The sequence below is a fragment of the Balaenoptera physalus genome, assembly GCF_965194825.1.
Source record: "Balaenoptera physalus genome assembly, chromosome: 8".
Lineage (NCBI taxonomy): Eukaryota > Metazoa > Chordata > Mammalia > Artiodactyla > Balaenopteridae > Balaenoptera > Balaenoptera physalus.
This window is the reverse complement of record NC_138887.1, coordinates 121931583-121956757: the sequence shown is the minus strand read 5'-3', so window position 1 is coordinate 121956757 and position 25175 is coordinate 121931583. Positions and strand designations below refer to the sequence as shown.

The following is a 25175-nucleotide window of genomic DNA, read 5'->3' as shown; positions in this document are numbered from 1 at the left end:
CCATATATATGTGTTAGCATACGGTATTTGTTTTTCTCTTTCTGGCTTACTTCACGCTGTATGACAGTGTCTAGGTCCATCCACCTCACTACAAATAACTCAAATTTCATTTCTTTTTATGGCTGAGTAATATTCCATTGTATATATGTGGCACATCTTCTTTATGCATTCATCTGTCGATGGACACTTAGGTTGCTTCCATGTCCTGGCTGTTGTAGATAGTGCTGCAATGAACATTGTGGTACATGACTCTTTTTTTTTTTTTTTTTTTTTATTTATTTATTTTTACTTTTGGCTGTGTTGGGTCTTCGTTTCTGTGCAAGGGGCTTTCTCTAGTTGTGGCAAGCTGGGGCCACTCTTCATCGCGGTGCGCAGGCCTCTCACTGTCGCGGCCTCTCTTGTTGTGGAGCACAGGCTCCAGACGTGCAGGCTCAGTGATTGTGGCTCACAGGCGTAGTTGCTCCGCGGCATGTGGGATCTTCCCAGACCAGGGCTCAAACCCGTGTCCCTTGCATTGGCAGGCAGATTGTCAACCACTGCGCCACCAGGGAAGCCCCATGACTCTTTTTGAATTATGGTTTTCTCAGGGTATAAGCCCAGTAGTGGGATTGCTGGGTCACATGGTAGTTCTGTTTTTAGTTTTGTAAGGAACCTCCATACTGTTTTCCATAGTGGTTGTGTCAATTTACATTCCCACCAACAGTGCAGGAGGGTTCCCTTTTCACTACACCCTTCCCAGCATTTATTGTTCCTAGATTTTTTGATAATGGCCATTCTGACCTGCGTGAGGGGAAACCTCATTGTAGTTTTGATTTGCATTTCTCTAATAATTAGTCATGCTGAGCATCTTTTCATGTGCCTCTTGGTCATCTGTATGTCTTCCTTGGTGAAATGTCTATTTAGGTCTTCCGCCCATTTTTAAACTGGGTTGTTTGCTTCTTTGATATTGAGCTGCATGAGCTGTTTGTATATTTTGGAGATTAATCCTTTGTCTGTTGTATCATTTGCAAATATTTTCTCCCATTCTGAGGGTTGTCTTTTTGTCTTGTTTATGGTTTCCTTTGCTGTGCAAAAGGTTTGAAGTTTAATTAAGTCCCATTTGTTTATTTTTTTTTTTATTTCCGTTACTCTCGGAGGTGGGTCAGAAAAGATCTTGCTGTGGTTTATGTCAAAGGGTGTTTTTCCTTTGTTTTCCTCTAAGAGTTTTATAGTGTCTGGTCTTGCATTTAGGTCTTTAATCCATTTGGAGCTTATTTTTGTGTATGGTGTTAGGGAGTGTTCTCATTTCATGCTTTTACATGTAGCTGTCCAGTTTTCCCAGCACCACTTACTGAAGAGGCTGTCTTTTCTCCATTGTATGTTCTTGCCTCCTTTGTTGTAAATTAGGTGCCCACATGCACGTGGGTTTATCTCTGGGCATTCTATCCTATACCATTGGTCTATATTTCTGTTTTTGTGCCAGTACCATACTGTCTTGATTACTGTAGCTTTGTGGTACAGTTTGAAGTCAGGGACCCTGATTCCTCCAACTCCGTTTTTCTTTCTCAAGGTTGCTTTGGCTATTCGGGGTCTTTTGTGTTTCCATACGAATTGTAAAATTTTTTGTTCTAATTCTGTGACGAATGCCATTGGTAGTTTGATAGGGATTGCAGTGAGTCTGTAGATTGCTTTGGGTATTATAGTCATTTTCACAATATTGATTCTTCCATTCAAAGAAGGTGGTATATCTCTCCATCTGTTTATGTCATCTTTGATTTCTTTCATCAGTGTTTTATAGTTTTCTGAGTACAACTCTTTCGCCTCCTTAGGCAGGTTTATTCCTAGGTATTTTATTCTTTTTGTTGCAGTGGTAAATGGGAATGTTTCCTTAATTTCTCTTTCTGATTTTTCATTGTTGGCGTATAGGAATGCCAGAGATTTCTGTGCATTAATTTTGTATCCTGCAACCTTACCAAATTCATTGATTAGTTCTAGTAGTTTTCTGGCGGCATCTTTAGGATTTTCTGTGTATAGTATCATGTCATAGGCAAACAGTGACAATGGCATCTTTAGGATTTTCTGTGTATAGTATCATGTCATAGGCAAATAGTGACAATGTTACTTCTTCTTTTCCAATTTGTATTCCTTTTATTTCTTTTTCTTCTCTGATTGCCGTGGCTAGGACTTCCAAAACTATGTTGAATAAGAGTGGAGAGAGTGGACATCCTTGTCTTGTTTCTGATCTTAGTGGAAATGCTTTCAGTTTTTCACCATTGAGTATGATGCTTGCTGTGGGTTTGTCATATATGGCCTTTATTATGTTGAGGTAGTTTCCCTCTGTGCCCATTTTTCTGGAGAGTTTTTATCATAAATGGGTGTTGAATTTTGTCAAAAGCTTTTTCTGCATCTATTGAGATGATCATATGGTTTTTGTTCCTTAATTTGTTAATGTGGTGTATCACACTGATTGATTTGCATATATTGAAGAATCAGTGATATTGGTCTATAATTTTCTTTCTTTGTGATATCTTTTTCTGGTTTTGGTATCAGGGTGATGGTGGCTTCGTAGAATGAATTTGGGAGTGTTTCTCCCTCTGCAATTTTTTGGAAGAGTTTGAGAAGGATCGGTGTTAGCTCTTCTCTAAATGTTTGACAGAATTCGCCTGTGAAGCCATCTGGTCCTGGACTTCTGTTTGTTGGAAGATTTGTAATTATGGTTTCAATTTCATTACTTGTGATAGGTCTGTTTATATTTTCTAGTTCTTCCTGGTTCAGTCTTGGAAAATTGTACCTTTCCAAGAATTTGTCCATTTCTTCATGGTTGTCCATTTTATTGGCATATATTTGTTTGTAGTAGTCTCTTATAATCCTTTGTATTTCTGTGGTGTCAGTTGTGATTTCTCCTTTTTCATTTCTAAATTTATTGATTTGCATCCTCTCCCTTTTTTTCTTGATGAGTCTGGCTAAGGGTTTATCAATTTTTTTTATCTTCTCAAAGAACCAGATTTTAGTTTTATTCATCTTTGCTATTGTTTTCTTCATTTCTATTTCATTTATTTTTGCTCTGATCTTTATGATTTCTTTCCTTCTACTGACTTTGGGTTTTCTTTGTTCTTCTTTCTCTAGTTGTTTTAAGTGTAGAGTTAGATTGTGTATTTGAGATTTTTCTTGTTTCTTGAGGTGAGACTGAATTGCTATAAACTTCCCTCTTAGAACTGCTTTTGCTGTGTCCCATGGGTTTTGGGTCGTTGTGTTTTCGTTGTCATTTGTTTCTGTGTATTTTTTTTATTTCTTCTTTGATTTCTTCAGTGATCTCTTGGTTATTTAGTAGCGCTCTGTTTAGCCTCCATATATTTGTGTTTTTTACAGTTTTTTTCCTGTAATTGATTTCCAGTCTCAAGCGTTGTGGTCAGAGAAGATGCTTGATACCATTTCAATTTTCTTACATTTTCTGAGGCTTGATTTGTGACCCGAGATGTGATCTATCCTGAAGAATGTTTGGTGTGCACTTGAGAAGAAAGTGTATCCTGCCACTTTTGGGTGTAATGTTCTATAAATATCAATTAAATCTATCTGGCCTATTGTGTCATTTAAAGCTTGTGTTTCCTTATTTATTTTCTGTTTGGATGATCTGTCCATTGGTGTAAGTGGGGTCTTAAAGTCCCCTACTGTTATTGTGTTACTGTCGATTTCCCCTTTCGTGGTTGTTAGCATTTGCCTTATGTATTGAGGTGCTTGTATGTTGGGTGCATAAACATTTATAATTGTTATATCTTCTTCTTGGATTGATCCCTTGATCATTATGTAGTGTCCTTCCTTATCTCTTGTAACAGTCTTTATTTTAAAGTCTATTTTGTCTGATATGAATATTGCTATTCCAGCTTTCCTTTGATTTCCATTTGTATGGAATATTTTTCTCCATCCCTTCACTTTCAGTCTGTATGTGTCCCTAAGTCTGAAGTGGGTCTCTTGTAGACAGCATGTATATGGCTCTTGTTTTTGTATCCATTCAGCCAGTCTGTCTTTTGGTTGGGGCATTTAATCCATTTACATCAAGGTTATTAGCAATATGTATGTTCCTATTACCATTTTATTAATTGTTTTGGGTTTGTTTTTGTGGGTCTTTTTCTTCTCTTGTGTTTCCCACCTAGAGAAGTTCCTTTAGCATTTGTTGTAGAGCTGGTTTGGTGGTGCTGAATTCTCTTAGCTTTTGCTTGTATGAAAAGCTTTTGACTTCTCCATCGAATCTGAATGAGGTCCTTGCTGGGTAGAGTAATCTTAGTTGTAGGTTTTTCTCTTTCATCACTTTAAGTATATCCTGCCACTCCCTTCTGGCCTGCAGCGTTTCCACTGAAAAAATCAGCTGATAACTTTATGGGGATTCCTTTCTAAGTTATTTTTTGTTCTTCCCTTGCTGCTTTTAATATTTTTTCGTTGAATTTAATTTTTGTTAGTTTGATTAATATGTGTCTTGGTGTGTTTTTCCTAGGGTTTATCCTGTATGGGACTCTTTGTGCTTCCTGGACTTGGGTGACTATTTCTTTTTCCATGTTAGGGAAGTTTTTGACTATAATCTCTTCAAATATTTTCTCAGACCCTTTCTTTTTCTCTTCTTCTTCTGGGACCCCTATAATTCCAATGTTGGTGTGTTTAGTGTTGTCCCAGAGGTCTCTGAGATTGTCTTCAGTTCTTTTCATTCTTTTTTCTTTATTCTGCTCCTCGGCAGTTATTTCCACCATTTTGTCTTCCAGCTCACTTTTCATTCTTCTGCCTCAGTTATTCTGTTACTGATTCCTTCTAGATATTTTTCATTTCAGTTATTGTGTTGTTCTTCTCTGTTTGTTCTTTAGTTCTTCTAGATCTTTGTTAAACATTTCTTGTATTTTCTCAATCCGTGCCTCCATTCTATTTCCGAGATTCTGGATCATCTTTACTATCATTACTCTGAATTGTTTTTCAGGTAGATTGCCTATTTCCTCTTCATTTATTTGGTCTTGTAGGTTTTTACCTTGCTCCTTCATCTGTGACATATATTTTTGCCATCTCTTTTTTGTTTTTCATGAGTGGGATTGTGTTCTGGTCTTACTGGATGTTTGGCGCTGAGATGAGGAACTCCGTGTGACCGCACTCTGATGAATATTCCCTGGGGTCTGAGGTTCTCTGTTAGTCCAGTGGTTTGGACTCGGAGCTCCCACCGCAGGAGCTTTGGCCCGACCCCCAGCTCGTGAACCAAGATCCCCCAAGCCACGTGGGGTGGCAAAGAAAAAAAAGAAAAAAAAGAGAATAATAACAAAGTAAAAAATAAAATTAGACCAGGAAACTAACAGGTATGTTAGAAAGAATATAAAAATAAAAATGTAGATGAATCAACATCTGCAAGGTACAATACCACAATAGTAAAAGAGAGGAGAAGGGAAAAGAAAAATAAATAAATTAATTTAAAAGGGGGGAAAAGGCCTTGGCTATGGAGGGTGGGATCTAAGCAAGGGCGAGGTTTGGGTGGTGGGCCGGACCTATGCTCAGGACCCACAGGGCTGGAAAAGGCCCTGGGGCCTGTGGGGGGCGGGGCTTAGGCTCAAGGAGCAGAAGGGCCCAGGCCTGCCCCCCACCCCTGGCCTCAGAGTGCAGGGACCTCACCTGCGAGCCCAGCAGGCTTCCTGGGCTCGAGTGGGCGGGGCAAGCGCCCTCCCCTCCTCTCCCGCTCCTCCGATCCTGGAGGGCCCCTCCCACCTGCCTCTCCTGATCTCCCTGGCCTCAGGGGCGCCGATCCTGTCTGGCCCTCACTTCTCCCCACCCTCAGTCCCCCCCATGTCCTACCAGTTCACCTTGGGATTCCTCCCGTCTCCTCAGGCGTCAGAGTCCCCCACCAGCGCCGGCAGGCACCCTAGTTGTGGGGAGACAGTAACTCCGCGTCCTCCCACAGCGCCATCTTGACTCCTCCGAGCTTACGGGTTTTATTACAACAGTTATCGTCTGGTTTTCTTATAAGCTGTCTCAAAATGTTCCAAGGACCAAGGAGGGAAATAATTTTTTTTTTTTTTTGCTAACTTAACACTTCAATTAAAGCACAGAAGCATAGCTAGGATAAGAAGTGGTGAATGAAATATGTTTATTATTTTTTAAAGTAGTCAGTTTTCACCAGGGAGAAAATACTAGTTCAGGCTAGTTCTTCTCTTCCCAAGGTGTTTATATTAGAAATCTACTTTCTTTTGTATCTAGAGAGAGAAAATTCATAATTTTTAGGACGTCATGCCCTCAGAAAAGTCCCCATTGGGATTGTGGCCCCACGGAGCAGAGAAAAATGCAGTATTAGTGAGGCAGTAACTAAGCCAGCATGCTTTATGGCTCCTGGTTATCCAGTGATGGGAGAGAGGAAAACCGTCTGAGCCACAGTGTCTAGTTTCTTCTATTAAGAGTCTTGCAGAGAATGTATGCACTTGATGGAAGGGTCCTATTGCTAAACCAGTTTGAAAGCCAGTCACTTGAGCTACTGATCTCTGCCTAGAGGAGTCACACCAAAATCACCCCTAAAATAAAAGCCAGCTGCCCTGGGATGGGAGCCCACCTCACCAGATTATCCTTCCACATCTCGCTCGGCCTGGGCTTTAAGAGAAAGCTGGCGTTGGGCCCTGTGGGTCAGAGAAAACTTCTCCTTCAGTATATTCTTCACGTCTTGCTCCCTGCAAATCATAGACAGGGTAAAACTGTAGGGGGTTTTCTTTCAAATGGCTTTTCTTGTTCTATGTGTGTGAACAGGTAGAGCTCTGGCTCCCATTCCCAGTCTGAGCCTTTTGGGAAGGTTCTCCCTGGGCATCAAGGCTCCATTTATCTTCTTTTTTTTTTTTTTTTTTTTTTTAATTTTTTTTTAATTTAATTTAATTTAGTTTTATTTATTTATTTATGGCTGTGTTGGGTCTTCGTTTCTGTGCAAGGGCTTTCTCTAATTGCGGCAAGTGGGGGCCACTCTTCACCGCGGTGCGCGGGCCTCTCACTATCGCGGCCTCTCTTGTTGCGGAGCACAGGCTCCAGACGCGCAGGCTCAGTAATTGTGGCTCACGGGCCTAGTTGCTCCGCGGCATGTGGGATCTTCCCAGACCAGGGCTCGAACCCGTGTCCCCTGCATTGGCAGGCAGATTCTCAACCACTGTGCCACCAGGGAAGCCCTCCATTTATCTTCTAAAGCCAGACTCCACGTTCTCCTGAATAACCCCCCAAGAGTGGAGTCTCAGCATTCCTTGCTTCTCCTCCCCCGACCGAAAACCTGAGGCCCAGCATCCCAGGAGAGGTCTGTGCAGCGTGGCCCTGATCAGTGGGGAGTGTGATTTGCACAGCCGCTGGCAAGGTGGCATATTTTGGGTGATGTGGGTATTGCCCACCACCCACAGTTGCTGGGAAATGCATGCTACAGCCAACTTCTCGAAAGGAACTGCCTCGCTGATTTCTAAATAAGTTCAGCCTGGGTTGTCTGTGCAGGAAGCCACGTGTTAAGTCCCACATTCTACTGCTTGCTGTGGAGCTCGGTGCTGACTGAGGGGTCAGAATGGCCATTAGTAACAGGTGAAAATCCTTATAAGTGCTCTGTGATGGAGCAAGGCCCGCTGGGAGAGGGCCCATGTAATTCTGGCTTCTACTGCCAATGCAGTGACCTTTTCATGGGCTTAATCTCTGGGTCAATTCAAGTTTCCTAATGGCCTACCATGAACTGCCGAAGAATTCATGGGAAAGGAAGGTGGCTGCTAAAGGAAAATGAATCTCTCTTCCAGAATCTGCTGTGAGTCAGGAGCAGGAAAGTGACAGGTAAACACGCTTCTTGCTACAAATAGCAACACTCAAACTCTGACTTAAATATGAAGGGAAATGTATGATCTCTCAACACAAATTTGAGGGGCAGCTGGGCTTCAGGCATGAAAATTACAGTTTCGTTCCTTCAATCTGTGGAGAGAGAATAAACCAGCCCCCTCTTTGTGAAAGGAAAGCTGCTCAGATTCTTTAGTGGTAATGGTTACTGAGGGCTCTGGTTTGAAGGCTAGCTCTGCCTCATTGAGACTTACCCATTAGTAATCATTACTCAAGATTCACAAGGCTCCCCACCTCAGCTGAAGGCATGTCATAAAGATGACAGTCTTCTTAAGTTAATTTAAGCATGCAGGCATTTTTTAATGCAATCCTCATTAAAAATGCCAACAGCATTTTATCTGGAGCCAGACAAGTTGATAGTAAGGTCCAGCTGGAAAATAGTATTTAACAATAATGGGAAAACCATGACCATGAAAAACAATAAGAACAATACCTTGATACCTACCGGGAATCCTAACAAACCCTGAAGGCTGTGTGGGCAAAGAGCCTGGCACCGGTGCAGGAGGAGAGGAGTAGCCCAGAGGAGGAGAAACTAGCACCCAGGAAGAGAGAGTGTTAGGCTTAGCGGCTGGAGCCGACGGCTCAGGGCTGCAGGTGTTGAAGGCGCTCTGCTGCACGGAGGGCTTCGGCGTGTTCTGCTTCTTGGTTGTGTTGAAGCTCACACAGCCTAGGGCCCTCTTCCTGGCTGTTAAACTTTGCAGCCTTGTACGTTCTCTGTAAATCACACGCGTGTTCACGTGTGCGTGCACGCGCACGCACACGCACGAGTCATCTTCACATTCACCATATTTTCAGTGACCTTAAGAACCCGTTGGCCCACTTGTCTCTCGTATTCACCTGCTGGCCTTATTTAATACCACAGCTTAATGGACAGAAGAGTTGGGCTGTTATTTGTGTTCCTCCAATGTGGCTTGGGGCTAACCGACGGCACTTTTCTCCAGCTGCACTTGTGAAACGTCCTGTGCATGGCAGGAGTTATTTCCCTAGGTCCTTCCTTTCTTTGACCTGATTAGAACATTAGATTGGTCCTAAAATACAGAAAGAAATTTCAGCTCATAAGATAAATGGCACATTGTCAAAAAGATTCTAAAAGACTATATTTAAACTGGTCCTGTCAAAAGGCTGCCTTGATAAGGGATCGTATTAATTAATGGCATGGTTTCTTGCTGACCCTAGACCAGCAGGGTGGTTATAAACATGGTCTGTTTGTCTTACCTGTCCTGCGGCCCCCGTAGCCCAGCCATAGGGATAACTAAGTGTCCTGCGGAAAACCCTACCCACCTTGAGGAGCAGAAAAGATGGGGAGAGCCGGGTGAGAGAGGGCCCCTCCTACTCACCTCTGCCCCCTCGTGCTCCAGCCCACCTTCTCCAGTCTGGGGCCAGGACCTCCCTCCCATCTTAAGGTGCCTGGCCAAGACAGAGGCACCCTTGGTGGGAGACAGGCAGCCTGCCTGAGGCCAGACAGGAGGCCTTGGTGAGCCAGACCCCCTCCTCCTTAAGCTTCACGGTGAAACTCCGACCTGTGGGACTCTGACCTGCCCTCCTTGCAAGTGAGGATACACCCCCTGCAGGAGTGTGCCCGGGCTGCCTCATCAAAGCACCACAGACCTGGCAGTTTAAACAAAAGAACTTCATTCTCTCCCACTTCTGGAGGCTAGAAGTCAAGGTCAAGGTGTGGGCAGGGCCGGTTCCTCCTGAGGCCTCTCTCCTTGGCGCATGGACTCCGTCCTCCCCGTGTCCTCACAGGGTGTCCCTCTGTGCGTGTCTGTGTCCTGATCTCCTCTTATGAGGACACCAGTCTTATAGGATCAGGGCCCACCCATATGACCTCATTTACCTTCATCACCTCTTTAAAGTACAGTTAGATTCTGAGGAACTGGGTGTTAGCGCTTCAACATATGAATTCTGGGGGCGCATAACGGCCCGGACAGCCCCCAAGCTCCGTTTCCAGCAGAGCCAACTGGAGGGAAGGTGGAGCCGGGACGATTGAAGCGACCTTGTGTTAGCCGCCTCCACCCTCAAGGCCTCCCGTGGATGTCGGGGACTTGGCACTCTTCGTTCCTGTAAACAGAAGCACCCAGACTACAGCTAGAGGCAACGTCTCTGCCCGGAACGCACGCGGGGAGTGTGAGCCGCTCGGAATCCACAGGGCCTGGCGGAACAGAGCCCCCGTGCTGGGGGGCGGACCCTGCAGCGCCGGACACGGGCCGCCCGGGGGGTCACAGTCCTCGCCAGGGCCGCGGCCCACGGGGCCGAAGGGCTCCCGAGACCGCGCAGGCCCAGCCTGCGAGCCGCGCCTGGCCCTGTCCCCTGAGTCACTCAGAGGCTGGCTGGGACGGAGGGGACTCAACTTGAAGAATTGTGCACCAGGTGGCAGAGAGCTGGAGGGGCCGAAGGCTCGTGTCGGTGTCACAGAGGCAGTGACCAGGCGATCAGCTCACCCCAGGGCTGTGGGGAAACAGGACGAGCTGAGAGGAGAGCCCAGGCGAGCCACAGCTGAAGCCTGCAACGAGGGCCGCACGATGGGGGCACACTACAGAGAGGCCCGTGGGAAAGGTGCTGCCCCCCGGAGCTTGGGGGGCCTCTGCAGAGCTGGGATTAAGACCTCTGAGGGGAGCTGCGGCTGGCCGGCACTGGCATCTTCGAGGGAACCCCACAAGGCCAGGAAAAACAGCAGCGTGGAACCCACCGCTGCTGCTGGCACCGCCCCGTTGCTGCTGGGCTGAAGAACCACTCCACCAGCAGCGTGTTTGCAGAGTGAACGACAATTCAGAGAAGCTTATTACGAGGCGTCAGGGAGAATCTCCAGCCTGTGATTTCATAGAAGATGGGAAGGGCAACACAGCACACTTTGCCGAAAGTCATGTGGTTTAGGCATTTGTGGTACAGAAGTTAACCTCAAGTATCTTTCCGTATCAGCACAAGGGGGCCGGGTCACTTTATTGACGTGATCTACAGGAGCTGAAATAAAGGGCGCAGGAGAAGCTCGTCTCAGATACCTGTTTGAGGACTTGCTAGAAATCCGCCCACTTCTCTGAGTACTTCATCCAATAAAAGTGGTTATGACATCATGGCACAAGGAGTAGGGGCTGAGGTTTTTATGTTACCTACCGTTTATGATTCACCCTGTTTACCTGATAAGACACTAGCAGTCAAAAGTAAGTGAAAGTGTTTCACAGATACTGCAGTTGCACCCTGGACACGCAAGCTCAATCACCATTTGCACCTTGTAATATTTCCTACCCAGACATAAACAATTTTCGGTATTGAAATAGAAGCAAAATAACTCAGTAATTGCCACTTCTTCCTTCTTGTAGACAGTGTTTCTTGCTCTGGGTCGCACATTCAGAGTGTGTTTTATACAACGTATGTTTTAAGTAACACGTGGGAGGTGCTAAATATATATTGAACAGCAATAGTAAAGGGCCTTACTCATCTTATGGAAATACTACTAACCTCAGTGGGAGACTGAAATCGGTATTAATAACATATGTGTCCAACGAAGCGCACAGAATCCTGGAGAAGTCGAGGAGTATTAGAAGCCACCAGGCAATGCGGCACATCCTCCTCAAGCTGCACTTTAGTAAAAAGTTCGAAGGAAATAAAGCTTTTTTTAAAACAGTAAGGGTAGGTCAGACACTGAAATTACAGAGTAAGATGAAAAATTTCATGTGGACTTTCAGATAGAATAGACTTTAAAAAATTTTACCCTTGATTCTGATGTCGTATCTCCAGGTCCCCATGTCTGAGTTTATTCTTCTCTGCTATGGGGGACTTAATGAAGTTTTGGAAGTGGGGAGGAAACTTGAATAAGTGAACAGTTTGTATTTTAAAATATTTGTGGGTTTAGTGCTTCAAGTGATATATACAGAAAGAAGGAAAAATCTAAGGATTTTTCCAAGTGAATTCTTCAAGAAATTTGCTCCAATGTGTAGATAAGATATCTGCACTTAGCACTGTCAGTGACTATCAGACTTCACAAGTGGTGTAACATTTCCTTATCTGATCACGTTCTTTGAATAAAAGCCATCTTTGCAGTAAATGCAAGGCTAAACTTCAAAGCAAGACCACAGATGGACATAAATTTCCTATTTTTAATATCTTAATTGATATAGCTTAGTATGTACAAAATAATACATATAATAATATATATGTGTTGTAATAATTCAAAGACTTATAATACATAATTTTTAAATCCATGCATTCAAAGAATCAGGGACATTGCAGACCACAAGCAGTTTTATTATCCAGGGTCTTTTTAAAGTTTTGTATAATGGCTAGGGTTTTGTAAGATCATATAAACACTGCATCCTCATTTGTCTTGCCTCATGGTTATATAAAAGTGTTAATTTGCAGAGGACTGAGGCCACCTTTTACCATTTTTCTGCTTTCTCATTAGTTACCAGTGTTGGCCTCACAGCAGGTATTTACATACCAATGAATAATAGCAGCTAGCAAATTAATCAACGATCTCCTTAAAGTGCACGTGTTTGGTGAATATGCCTTCATAGTCCCTGGTTACGAAACTATATTTAAGAAGTCAACAACTTCGTGACAGTTGTGTTACTCTAATTTCATGATCTGAGGATAAAAGTCTTTGTTCAGCAACATTTGAATAAATTCCATACAAATGGAACCCATAGTAAATAAGCAAGTTTGACAGATTCTGCGGAACTAGTAGCTATTTCTGTGTTGTGAACAGTTGCTTCGAAATAGAAGGAGGTATTTGATTTGACTTGTAGTTCCTGTTCCAAGTTGATGGGTTGCATTTTAGAATAAACTCGCCAATTGGAACATTTGCCTCCTCGGTAGGTTTGGTGTGTGCGTGTGTGGTTGCCATAAATAAAACCATAAAGCCGTACTGCCTGGTCTTGCAGATGCGGCTGTGTACTTTAATATGTCTAGAGACAATCTTTTGTGGCCAAATATTGGGACACACACAGTAAGTATTAGGGTATACTTCCTAGGACTGTAGGATGGAATATTCGAAATGGGGACTCTTTCAGGAAACTTGCAATTATGGTTTCCTGTTCCCCAGATGCGCCCATTGTGACTTCTTATTCACTGTTTCCTGTCTGTTCTCAACCTGCCCATACTGGTTTATCTCTTGCCTCTCGTCTGCCTGGTTTGACTTCCCGGGGACGAGAACAGTAACCGTGCTGGAGTGGGTTTTGTAGAGAAAGGGCACTTCGTGGCCAGGTCCGTGGCTGTTAGGTGCAGAGTGGGGCATAGCAGGTAAACTGGATAAACGGGGTCCCCGGTCCTGCCTGTGGAGACTCGCGTTCCTGCCCGCAGTGCAGAAGTGAGGTGCTCAGCTCCGAGGACCACCCTGGGGAACCTGAAGGCTTGTCTCTTCCAGCTGGTGCCGGGTGAGGATGGGGAAAGAGATGGAGCTCGGGGAGACTTCCTGCCTGTGCCGGCCTCGCAGTCACTGGTGCCTGGAGAAGAAGTTCTTGAAGGCGCTGTTGTAGTTCTTGTTGAAGGCCGTGTAGATCAGGGGGTTGAAGAAAGAGTTGGAGTAGCCGAGCCACAGGAAGACGCTCTTCCAGGTGGCGGGGATGTCACAGGAGCACAGGGGGCTGATGAGCTCCGTGGTGAAGAAGGGGATCCAGCAGAGCACAAACACCCCAATGAGGAGACCCACCATTAGGGCGGCTCTTTGCTCCTTCTGTTCTCGCCATGTGTCCCCTTCTGTCTGGAAGGTGACGGTGGCGTGGCGGACGGTGAACACCATCTCGGGTTGCCGAGCGGAGGTCTTCACCTGGAAAAGGTAAGCAGAAGCTTCAGGAAGAGCCACCTCTTCATGCCTGCTGGCTCTGGGTGGGCTGAACCCAGACACGGGTGGGCGTGAGTCCCGCACAGCCACTTCAAGAGAAAGTCCTCAGTTGTCCGGTGCAGGGACCGGGCAGCATGTGGGGACCACCGTTGGCTATGAAAACGTGCTGACAGAGCTGGGTGTTTGCTTACATCTTAGAAATGGAGGGAAAATAGGAACGTCTGCAATAGTGCAACGATGATGGAGTCCCTGTTGCTGTCTGTTCAACAGGGAACAACAGAAATGAGCAGGTCATGCCGTATATACGATTTATGACCATGGAACACGAGTAGTCAGAAGCCCGCTAAATCCTTATCAAACCCTGTACACTTAGGACCCAATATTCCAAAATCTATAACTTTCTGGGTTTCTGTGAATCCCCTCTAAAAAGTTAGAATTTCCTAGAACTTTTCTTCTGGTATAAGGTTCCTACTGCTGTGCTTCCAGAACATATTCTACTGTTTGGGACAGTTCACTCACCAGGATGTTTATCTCCTTGTTTATTCTTTGTTCCGCCCCCTCCCCCAACTTTTATACAAAACAGAGACTCTAAACCCAGAGTCCCTCCACGTAGGTTCTCTCAAGTCCTCTGGAAGGCAGGTTCCCACTGAACTACATTCTCCAGCTTCACATGCCTTCTCTAAGGGGGTGGAATTCCTGGGAAAGGAAGCTCTTTCCTCCATTCCAGCCCTATTTTTTAGATCTTTGGGGAACTGGAATAAGGGGTGTCTGATGATGAGGCCCCCTAAATATAAGGAAATTGCAGTGGGCTGATTTGCGAAGTGAGCAAATTAGTTGCTCCAGTCACAATGTGGGACAGTTTCTGGGTCGATCAGTCATTCACTAGTGGTGAGACTACCCTGACATTAAATCCTCTTCTTCCCAACTGCAGCCTTCTGTGACCCCCGTACGCTTGAAAAGGAGAATTACCCAGCTCGCGCCCCAGCAGCACACAACCTTTTAGGCAACGGACTAGGTCAGAAGGTCTGTCTCTAATGTAACCCATGTAACCAGTTCATGGCTACATCTATAAATTGGAGTCAAGAGGAACTAACTTACCTATCATATAGAATAACTGAGCTGAAAGTAGGAACACTATAGTTAAGGGAATGTTAGCTCATGTATGACTTATTAAATTTATGTGATAGCCTTCCTGTCATCTGTTTGAAAAACAGTGAAACCCCAAGCATTATACAATTAAACAGAAGATCGTGAATATTGAAACAAATAGTTCCTTTTTCTGCAACCCTTAAAAGCACATATAAGTGAAAATTTCTCTCTCCCAGTCTCACCCCTGGATGGAACCATAGTTACCTTTCTTATTTATTAGTGTATATCTGGGAATGCATTTCAGGGAGTTAATTTATAGAAATGCAAACACAGTTTTAGTTTCATTTTTCAGCATAAAGAAAACAGGGAAAACTACCAATTTCCTTAATAAAACTCAATCGCAAAACGGCATCAAGGCAGCCATTTCCCAAAGATGGCAATGGAAGAATAATTCTGGTCCTGACTCCTAAATCCCTAAGGAATTCTCCTTCCTTTCAGACCTTCTCACTGGTAAGACTGGCCACTCAGGGTTGTGACGCCATTGTGACCACCCGTTAATTCTCTACAGCACACCTGGTGTAAAAGCGGAACATTTAAACCAGACTCAAAGGGCCTGGGGTAACAGTAGAAATAAATACAGCAACACATAACTAGATATTCTGGCTTTTGAGCTATGACACACTCTAGGGAATCTCTCCACCCCTCCCATCCCTGCTCCTTGTCTGCCTTACCTGTGATCAGTGCCTTTTCAGGTTGACTCCAGAAGCCCATGCTTAGTCCTTTAGATACTCAAAATTCTAGTTGCAAGACACAATGAGCCCCACAATTGGACTACCAGTGTAAGACCAGTCTTCTACGAAGGGTGAGATACACCCCCAGTGCTACATGTTCTATTTGTAGGAGTTTGCTATTGCATAATGGAAAAAGTTGCAAGGTTTCCATTCTGAGGAGCCGTCTTCTCTCCTAATGATTGACACTGAGAACGTCTGCCTCTTTTGAGACTCTGCTGGTACATTCACACACAGTCCTGACCTGTATCCAAAGGGGCTGCCGTATCAGAATGTAGCACAGTACCTCCTCATTCGTCCGAGAGACACAGGATCACAGGGTTGTTTGTTATCCAGGTGTAGTGTAGGATATGAATATTTCTATAGGCCAAGTATTATAAGACAGTTTTATGGAAACCCATCACTTCAAATTATGGTCCTCGTAAGGGAATGTTAAGTGCCGTTAAGTGTGGGCCTGCTTGTGCGGGTATTTGGCAGTTGTGCTATGAAATCCTGGATTCTTCCAGTATAATGTACCCAGGTTCTTATGAGCTGTTCCCAAACCTAGCATGCGTTCATTGTATCTACAAGAATTTTCCACTGTGTGATAGTTCTAATGTTGCATAAGTGTACTCTTAAAGACTTCCCAGTTACTTTATTCCTAAGCTTGTCTTCAGGATGATTTCTCTCTGTCAGTAGGACCCACAGGCATTCTGTCCACGGTCCTTTTTACTGAGTTCTTAGCACAGCAGTTTGGGAGCACATTCGCGGGGCCCCTTTCCAGCAAAGAATCTAAATTCCTTTTTAACAGTTCTTTTAATGTTCCATGGGGTCTTCTCCCACTTCTTAGAATTCTATTTTGAATTCAAGTTAAACTTTTTTTCCTAAATACATTGTTTTTATGGTTTGCTTTGAGTAAGGCATTTTCCTAGGTGAGAGAACTCCGCGTGTCTTAGAAAAGCACACACTCTATGACCTTGACGGGAAGTGTTGAGCGTTTTATGGGTCCCTCTTGTGTGGCATTCAGTACCAGCTCACTTGGTGAGAGTGTCGTTGGTCTGAAGTGGCTCTTCTGGGACGGCAGAGGCTCCGCTGGGAGGAGGGGCTTTGCTGTTGGGGAGCTTCAGGCTCCCGATGTCGGTAGGTGGTTGATTTGGTTGCTCACCCTATGGCTTTCTGACTTCCAGACTCCTTAGCTCTCTGCTCATCAACGATTGCAATAAAGCACTTAATAAGTCTGGAGAATAGACTCTAGTGATTACTCTGTCAATTACTCATCATGGTCATTAGTAGATTCACAGAAAGAGAGGTAATGGGGCAAAAAAAGGTGAACATTCAAGCCAAATTGCACCTTTCCCATCTATCTTTGAAGTGCTATATCATTTAAAGCACAAACCTCACAATTTAAGATTCACATGAAAAAATTTTCTAAGTGAACAATTAGCCTCACATCTCCAAGTAAGTGAATTTTGGGGGGGGACATGTACCTATGAGTTAGACTTCTCATTCTTCCAAAATGGTTATGTGTTAAATAACTACTGGTTAATCATAAATCTAGCATGTTCTTTTATTTCCTCAAACTATTCTGCTTCACCTCCCTATTAATATCGCAGATAATCAATAAATTATCATCAGTAGTGGGTATTGAAATTAAGGGGTGAAGACTCTTACCTTGGAAGTGCGGCTTAAGGTGATTTGCAGGTGAGACCAGGTCATTGTCACAATGTAAGATGTACTGATGGGTCAGGATGTTCAAGCTAGAAATGATCTTACCCATTTAAGGAGGGCTCCACGAGGGATAGAATAAGAACATTCCCACAAACTGATCAAAAGACCAGCTATTCTGTAGCTGTGGTGACAAAGAGCCTTGCTACTTGTTTAAACCCCTTCAGTGGATCAAGGACAGTGCAGCTCTGTGAATATACACCTGCAAACCAACCATTTGGTGTTCAGCCCTCACTTCTGAATGTCAGCCAGTTAGGGCAGGACTCACCCCAATAAGTGCATCTCTGAGCTGCAGTCAACCAACAGCAGTCTCACATAGTAACCCCACTCTGGGGGTGTCAGCTCACTGCTCCTCTGAATGTCCTCCAGTCCCTGAAATCAATGCTGTCCCCAGTCCCCATAGATGATGGGCATTCTGCTGTGTCAGACGGTGCCTGACAAGTGTAGCTTTCTCTTACTATAGTGAGGAGTATTTTTATTTCAGATACTATGTGGAGGTTGCCTCATCCCTGGACATTCTAGAGAGTCCACTGAGATCATTTTGTGGATTCTTGGACTGCAGGTGCATTCACTGTGCCCCAGACTCCAGTTGCCTTTGGATCTGCAGATGTGCATCAGTCTCAATGAGCTGAGGTCCAGCCAGCTCCACTGGGCTCTTCTCACTCTGTGTATTTTGTTATACAAGGATTTGTAACCAAGTGTGTCTTTGAATAAGATCATTCAGCTTAGGTCTTTGTATCAAGTAACTAGACCTTTGTTTGAGAGGTGCACCATTTGGTAATTGACTTACATTTTTGTGTAAGGCTATTAGATCTCTTGGAGGTATACCATTTAGCGAAAATTTTTATGCCATAACCTACTTACTATATTGTTGTTTTCTTTGTTTTCGCTGTTGTTTGTCTAAATATGCAAAGCCTTGTTTTCGTAGGTTTGTTTGTTTTTTGTGCTTGAATACCTTTTTTTCCTGTTGAATATAAAAAGGATTGTTCTGTAAGGCATTGGCTTGGTAAGCTCTACTCCATTCCAAGGCAGATCTGAAGGCTAATGATTTGGGGACTGTTAGACTTATGACCAATTTGTGAAAAAGCAGTTGATCAAACTTTGCTTTGGGTTCTTCACAAAACTTAAGTGAGGGCACTCGCTATCTTGTCAGTTTATGAAAAAAAATGTCACCTTGTCTAGTTGGTATTCCAGCTCATTGGATTGGTGGTCATATGGCCCCTTCTTGGCCTCTGGTCAAGGATCTGAGACACCATTCACAAGCACAAACTGCTGGCCAACTGTAGTGGCCTTTATCTTGTGTGTCATGGTTTGTCTAAGTCAAAGTCGCAACCTTCTCCTTTGTGAACTTCTATTTCCTATTTTAAATTGCGCTATAATGCTAATTCTTGCACTTCTCTTGATAAATGTGAAAGAAAATATTTTTACTTAATGAGGAATTTCTGAAAGTCAAAATCAATAAATTAACACATTTAAGATCAACTCTAGAAAAATTAGAAGACAAACACTAAACAGTTGAGAGTCAGCTTCTTTAGTTGTTCTGCTAAGACCTTAAAACAAAATTCTAACTCTAAGTTAGTCTCAAAGATTTTGTAACTTTCCAAAACCTCCCCACCTTGCACATCTACATCTCCCATATTTCTACTCAGCTTTACCTGACCTCCTAAATGAACTAGCCTTTCTTTAGGGATTTTCTCAGGAAAAACAAAATCACATTGTAAAATTGCCAGACAAGAAGGCAAATCTGTAGAATTTCAATTAAAACCTTGGTCTAGAGTTAAGATACAGGCTATAATTAAGAATTTTTCTAAACTTCAGGGAGAAGGGCAAAAAATTGCTGTAGAATTTAGACTTTTTTAAGAGTACTGAACAAAATTCTTATTGTCCTGGACTACAGATCAGCAGCAACTAGTTAATTAAAATCTCCCTCAGATGAGGAAAAATATTTAAAACTAGAAGGATAGAAAAGAGAAGAGCTATATAACCCAGCTGTGGAAATTTAAATTATAAAAATATAAAATACATAAAGCAGTTTCAGAAGACTTTCTTTTAAGAGAAGGTTAAATAAGGATTCAAAATTGTAAACTAAGTATAGAAAATAGACTTCAGAAAACTTTCAAGCCAGTATTCTGATGTAAACCCCACAGCTGAAGTATAATCTTGTCCTGTCTTTCTATAAATGGGCTCAAACCTGAATTAGGGAATTTAATAAGAAAAAATAAATTTAAATGTGAAATTGCCAATTTAGAAAATATCCAATATGAGGCTAGACATTTCCAGATATCCTTAGAAAGTAAATAATACAAGATAAGGCTCTCTAGATAAAACATTCAAAAGCACCTCTGTTTTCAAAGATTTGGGAGCCTAGACAAGAACACCTGTAAATATTGTCAGCAGAAGAATCCTTGAAAGAATCAATGTCCCCTATTGGCTAAAAATCAAAATGAAAACTATTTAAAATCTGTCCAGTGAAGTCACTCCAAGGGAGATATTATCACCCAACAACTGCCTGTCCTTCTAAACTTATAAGGGGAATTGCCTATAATTACAGATGTGCAACAGTACAGCTTTCTTGTTTATATGGGTGTCACCATAACTACCATTATCCCCACAATTATAAAACAATAGATCCTTCAGCCTAAAATTTTAAAGTCATCTGAAAAGGAAACATGCAACTCAACTTGTAATAAGTTTTAAAAAATTGAAAACAGAGAAAAAAATTCTTTAAAAAAATGATTGGTTGTACAGAGGCTGAAATAAGATCATGAGAGAAATTTATGGTGTGGCGATTTAAAGGGCTTAAGGGAAAGTAAACCTTAGTTAATACAAAAATTCAAGCAATGAAAATCTTTAACAATCCTGTGTGCCAACTTGTAACTGATATTTCGGGATCATTATCAGAATACTTTAGTTTCTGTAACACAACTGCAAATTTAGTAAGTAGAACCTGCTTCCAGATAAAATGTACTGCTGTCCTTACACATTATCAGATTATAGCTGGTCTGTACATGAAAATGTGTACACTGTATATAATTCAAGACATTACTGAAGAAATAGCAATGATCCTAGAGTCCTTATGGACAAAAGACACCACAGACAGAAAGATTAATTAGACCAGAATGCATGAGTGTCCAGATTGATCCTTCCTAGGTTATCATGAATGTGCCTTTTTGTACTAATGTGAAAATGCTGGGCCATACTCCAGGTGGATTAATTCAACCACATGACACCTATCTAAGAACTATTGCCTATTGAAGCCCACCCCTTAATTCAGTAATCAAGGCTTTGCCTCCTTGCCTCAGAGAAATTACAGGCATCAATTAAACTAGTGTCAGCACATCTTCAGAACTTATATTAAGCCTCTGAATCTTATGTTACCATATGTAGTAAATCCCCATTGCTAACTGAAACCAGCCAACATTTTTACTGATTGGTTAACTGTGATTCAGTATCTGTTGTCCAGAGCTTTAAATGCTTCTGCACAGCGCTGTTCTGACAGACGGATATGTTGATTGATGTGCAGTCTGAACATCAGATCTCCACAGATGAAACTTCATCTTCAAGGAGAACCAACAACAGTGGTGAAGATTTGGACAGTCCTTGATGGTCTCTCTTGAAGCTTTGGCTGAATGAAGACCAAGATCAGGGGAATGAGAACTAAACGTAGGGCGAGTCTGAGTGTTCTGCAGCCTGGATCCAGTCTTGAACATACCCTGTCGGTCAAGGGCAGTTCCTCTCAGGGGACTTGGTCTTGCAAGCCGTGCCAGTCCCTCACTTCTGAAAGTCAGGCATCCAGGGACGGACTCACTCCAGTAAACTCCCACTGGAGTAACGCCCAACAAACAGAGCTGCTCACACAGATGATGTCAACCCACTCAGACCTCGAAAGTCCCCCAGTCCCTTACACTAGCAAGGCATAAATCCAGCTGTCTTCATGTCAGCTCTTTAGTAGTGGTTTCATCAGACTTTGTCAAGGGTGCAAGACCTGTCTCTCTTGTGTTTCTTGTTTTCATCTTGGTGTCTGACAAGGGTTAGGCTTTCAGTATGTATTTGAATAAAACTCTGAAGATACAGAACAGGGAAGAAGCGTTGTGTTTCCCTAGATAACATATTTAGTTGGTGGTAAAACTGTATTTAGAAACGTTGGCACCTGCTACCACTGAGAAATCAGGAAGCCTGGTTTTTAATTAACCCTTCACAGTAACATGAAGACAGAGGCAGCACCACATTTTATGCAGAGCTCTGGATCACTTAGAGGCTTTGCAAAGCCAAGGGACCCATTTTTGCAAGTTATCTGGCAGAGAAAGAACATGAAACAATGCTTTGCTTCTGCTCTCTCCAAAGCTGAGCAGTGAAAACCCCTCTTCCTTCCACACTAAGCCCTCTGAGACAGAAGTATAATTGCTTTTCCCTTTTAAAGCTGTTTGGTATTAATTATAAATTGTGTTTACCTGGATAAGCGCCCTGGCAGAAGAGGATCTGTGTAAGGAGGGCCTTGGTGGGCAGCCAGCCCCCTTGTTCCTGACTTGGAATGGGGGTGGGTGCACACACACATGGACACTCCGGGCAGTTTGGTGGCACTCTTACCCATCAGCACTCTTTGTCCAGTTTAGAAATCTGATAGGTCGGGGTTTCCCGCATTTGGCACTATTACCGTTTTGGTCTGAAGAGTTCTTTGTCGTTCAGGCTGTCCTGTGTGTCGTGCCACGTCTAGCAGCATCCCTGCTCTCTACACGCTAGATGCCATTAGTACCCTGTCCCCAAGTCTGGGTAATCAAAAACATCTCCAGACATTCCAGATGTTCCCTGGGGTAGGGGAGGGTAATTTGGGTGAGACTTTTGTTCTAGATAAAAGGACAGGTGCCCTCTGACCCCCTTTTCCTTGTTTCTAGAATGATGCCCTCCCCTTTCTCCTCTACCTACACCTCTGGTTCCTCTAAGCTTGATTGACTGGTTATACTTGGAATTAGCTACTGACTCTCGAAAAACACAATCATATTGCAGCGTTCACAATGCATGTCTGTCTCACTAGACCAGACTCTTCATAGGCAAAGATGATGTCTTTGTCATTCCTTGACCCCTTGCAGCAAGCCTGCAGTATGTGCTCAGGGTGCTTGATTGAATTTGCTTTGTTGTCCCAGAACCAGTAACAGCAGTGGGTGCTGCGTAGTATTCTGATCTAACTTAAGCGTGTGAATCAGGTTCAAGGGATCAGCCTTGGCAGTGAGTGCGGTAGGGAGTGGGCAGCCTGCACAGCCGGTGGAGTCACGTGAACTCGGACGGTCCCTGAATCTTGAATCGTAGGGTCAGATTACCAAGAGTGAACAAAAAGCAGGAAAGCGTGGATGAAGAGAAGATGAGAAAAGAGCCCTCATGGGTGCTGTAGCAGTTGCCGTACCTTAAATGCCACTTGTAAAGAGCTGGGGAATTGTCTGCCTTAGCGTTTTAATTTCCTCCTGCAGCTTTACTCATGTCCCGGGAGGCAAGCAAGTGGTCCTCAGCTGCACGCACAGTCTGATCAGGGGTGGGGACAGGCCCAGAAAGTAGCACCACAGGCAGTGGGAGCACGTAACAGGGGCAGGCTCTGAGACAGGTGCAAACAGCATCCTTAATCTCGCGTGCGGAGAGGAGGGTGCTGAGCACGACAGTAACCCAGGAGGCGCCACACTTCGCAAAATTAATTGGCAAAGAAAAAAACAGACTGGGTTGAAACACTACCCTGCTTTGCCTGATGTATGGCAGTCTTCCTGCCAAGTCAGATGACCGTCCCTCCCTTCCCACCTCCTCAAACACCCCCCACTGTCAATGCAGGAAGCTGCACTTTTCTCTAGTGCAGCCCCAGACACCAACTTCCTCAGGTGTTCTAAAGGATGTTATAGATCCATAGAATTTTCAAGCCTAGTGGGACCCTGTAGAATTATGTAGTCCAGAGCCCTCGTTTTGTATATAGGGAAAGAACCCATGAGAGATGACCTGCTCCGTGAATCTGAGCAAGTCAGAGCAGAGTCTGTGACGCTTTCATTCTCTCTCCCAGTCTACCTCCTTCCCTTCCCCTCCAGCCCCCGCCAAAATACTAAGAAGTCCCACTTTCTACGGATGTGTGGGGAGATGTGCTGGGGATGAGGCCTGGGCAGATGCAAGCCAAGTATTTTTAAGGATCACGTTAACACCCACCTCCACAGCTTCGGATACTGGGGAGACGCTGTTGGCCTTCCGGGGGCCCACGCGGACCTTGGCCGCCTTGTAGATCTTCCAGTACACGAAGAGCACCACGCAGAGCGGCAGGTAGAAGGCGCCCACGGTGGAGAACACGGTGTAGGAGGGCTCGCGGCTCACCTGGCACTCCTCGCTGCCCTCAGAGTAGGTCTCCCCCCAGCCGAAGAGCAGCGGGGCCAGGGAGATGACTGCGGAGAGCGCCCAGGTGAGCGTGATCATTACGTTGGAGATGCGCTTGCGGGCGCGCAGCGTGTATTCCAGGTGACGGGTGATGGACCAGTAGCGGTCCAGCGCGATGGCCGTCACATTCCAGATGCTGGCCGTGCAGCAGAGCACGTCGCATGCGATCCAAAGCTGGCACAGCCGCCGGCCCAGCTGCCAGCGGCGCCCGGACAGCTCGTGCACCAGGCTCAGCGGCATGACCAGAGCAGCCACCAGCACGTCCGAGATGGCCATGGATGCCACCAGGTTGTGCGGAACACGATGGAACGTGCGCACGCGGAGGATGGTCGCCAGCACCAGCAGGTTCCAGGCGAACGTCGCTGCCACCAGGAAGCCCAGCAGGGTGAGAACAAGCACGCCGAAGACGGAGAGGAGGGGCAGGCTGGGGCGCGGGTCTTCTGCGTCGAAGCTGCGGTTGGTCTCCAGGGGGGCGGGGGTGGAGAGGATGAAGTAGGTGAGGTTCACCGGCAGATCCATGTCTGGGTCAGGAGACGGGCTCACCGGTGCGTGGAGAAGGCGCGCTCAGGAGGATGTGTGGTGGCCACTGTGTCGGAAGCCACTCCGGACGTCTGTCACCTCTGGCCAGTGGCAGGGTTTCTGGAGAGTGTCTGTGGAACTTGCGCCGACCTCCTGCCAGTGAGCCCCCGTGGGAGACGGTGTGGCGGAGAGGAGAGGAGGGCGGCGGGTCTGGAGCCCTCAGGGGCTGGGAGAGCAGAGGCGAGGGGCTGGGTCTCGCAGCCGGGGCCCGGCTAAGCTGCCACGTGAGCGGGGCTCTTCGCCTCGGCGGAGACAGCAGTCTGGTCGCCCGGAGTCGGGCATCTCCCAAGTGGAGGAGGAGCTGGGCGCCCCCGGAGCGTGTGGGCGCCGAGAGACGGGCTGGTGCGTCAGAGCAGCGGATCTCGCCGCGCGGCCTCCCTGCCCGCCCCTCTCGCCCGCGGCGGCAGCGGGCTGCAACCTCAGCCCCGTGCTGGGGGCGCCGAGCAGGGACCTGCTTTCTAGGTCCGGCCTTCTGCTCTTCGCCCGCCCCTTCCCCGCCCCGTCTGGGGCTGCGGCTCCGGCCCCGGAGAGCGGATGCTGGCGCGCCCGCCCAGACCTGTCTTATCGAGCTGGGGATCCAGCCTACGTAAGGCGTCAGCTGGTAAGGCCGCCTCACGCCCGGAGCCGGCGGCGCCCGCGCTGGCGCTGTCCCCGGTGCTGCCGGCTGCCCCCGCCCCGGCGCGCTAGGCTTGCTGCTGTCCATGGTGCTGCCGCTTCGCCCCGAAATGCGTTCCCCTCGCGGAACAAGTTTTCCAGAGAACTTGCCTTGAAATGTTCCTCTAGCCACCGCCTGCCCACGTCCTTCTGGGGGTGGTCTGGGTACCTTGAGCGGGTTCTTAGCTTTCCACAGGTCTTAACCTTTGCTACGTGTGTTCCGAGTTAAGGGTCTAAGATGATTTCGCTGGTTTTTTTGCTCTGGATGAGTTCAGTGCATGATTGCGTTCTTACACAACACCTGGTTCTTCCCTTAAAGGGTTGTTTTCTTTCCAGGAGAAAAAGCAAGATAG

General features: G+C 45.3%; 1 protein-coding gene across 1 annotated transcript; it reads right to left on the bottom strand.

Annotated features, from left to right (window-relative positions):
- Positions 1–11304: 11304 nt before the first annotated feature.
- Positions 11305–24709, bottom strand: HTR5A (5-hydroxytryptamine receptor 5A). Its single transcript, XM_082473827.1, has 2 exons — positions 23368–24709; positions 11305–13597 (listed from the first exon to the last, which is right to left on the bottom strand). Exons 1-2 carry the CDS (start codon positions 24106–24108, stop codon positions 13265–13267), a joined length of 1074 nt encoding a protein of 357 aa, XP_082329953.1. The 5' UTR covers positions 24109–24709; the 3' UTR covers positions 11305–13264.
- Positions 24710–25175: the final 466 nt, after the last annotated feature.

Bases quoted from the DNA above. Each gene is read 5' to 3' on its own strand.
- HTR5A (XM_082473827.1), bottom strand. From the start codon at position 24,108: ATGGATCTGCCGGTGAACCTCACCTACTTCATCCTCTCCACCCCCGCC. The intron at 13,598-23,367 runs GTGGGTGTTAAC...TACCTTTTCCAG, and splicing joins CAGTATCCGAAGCTGTGGAG to GTGAAGACCTCCGCTCGGCA.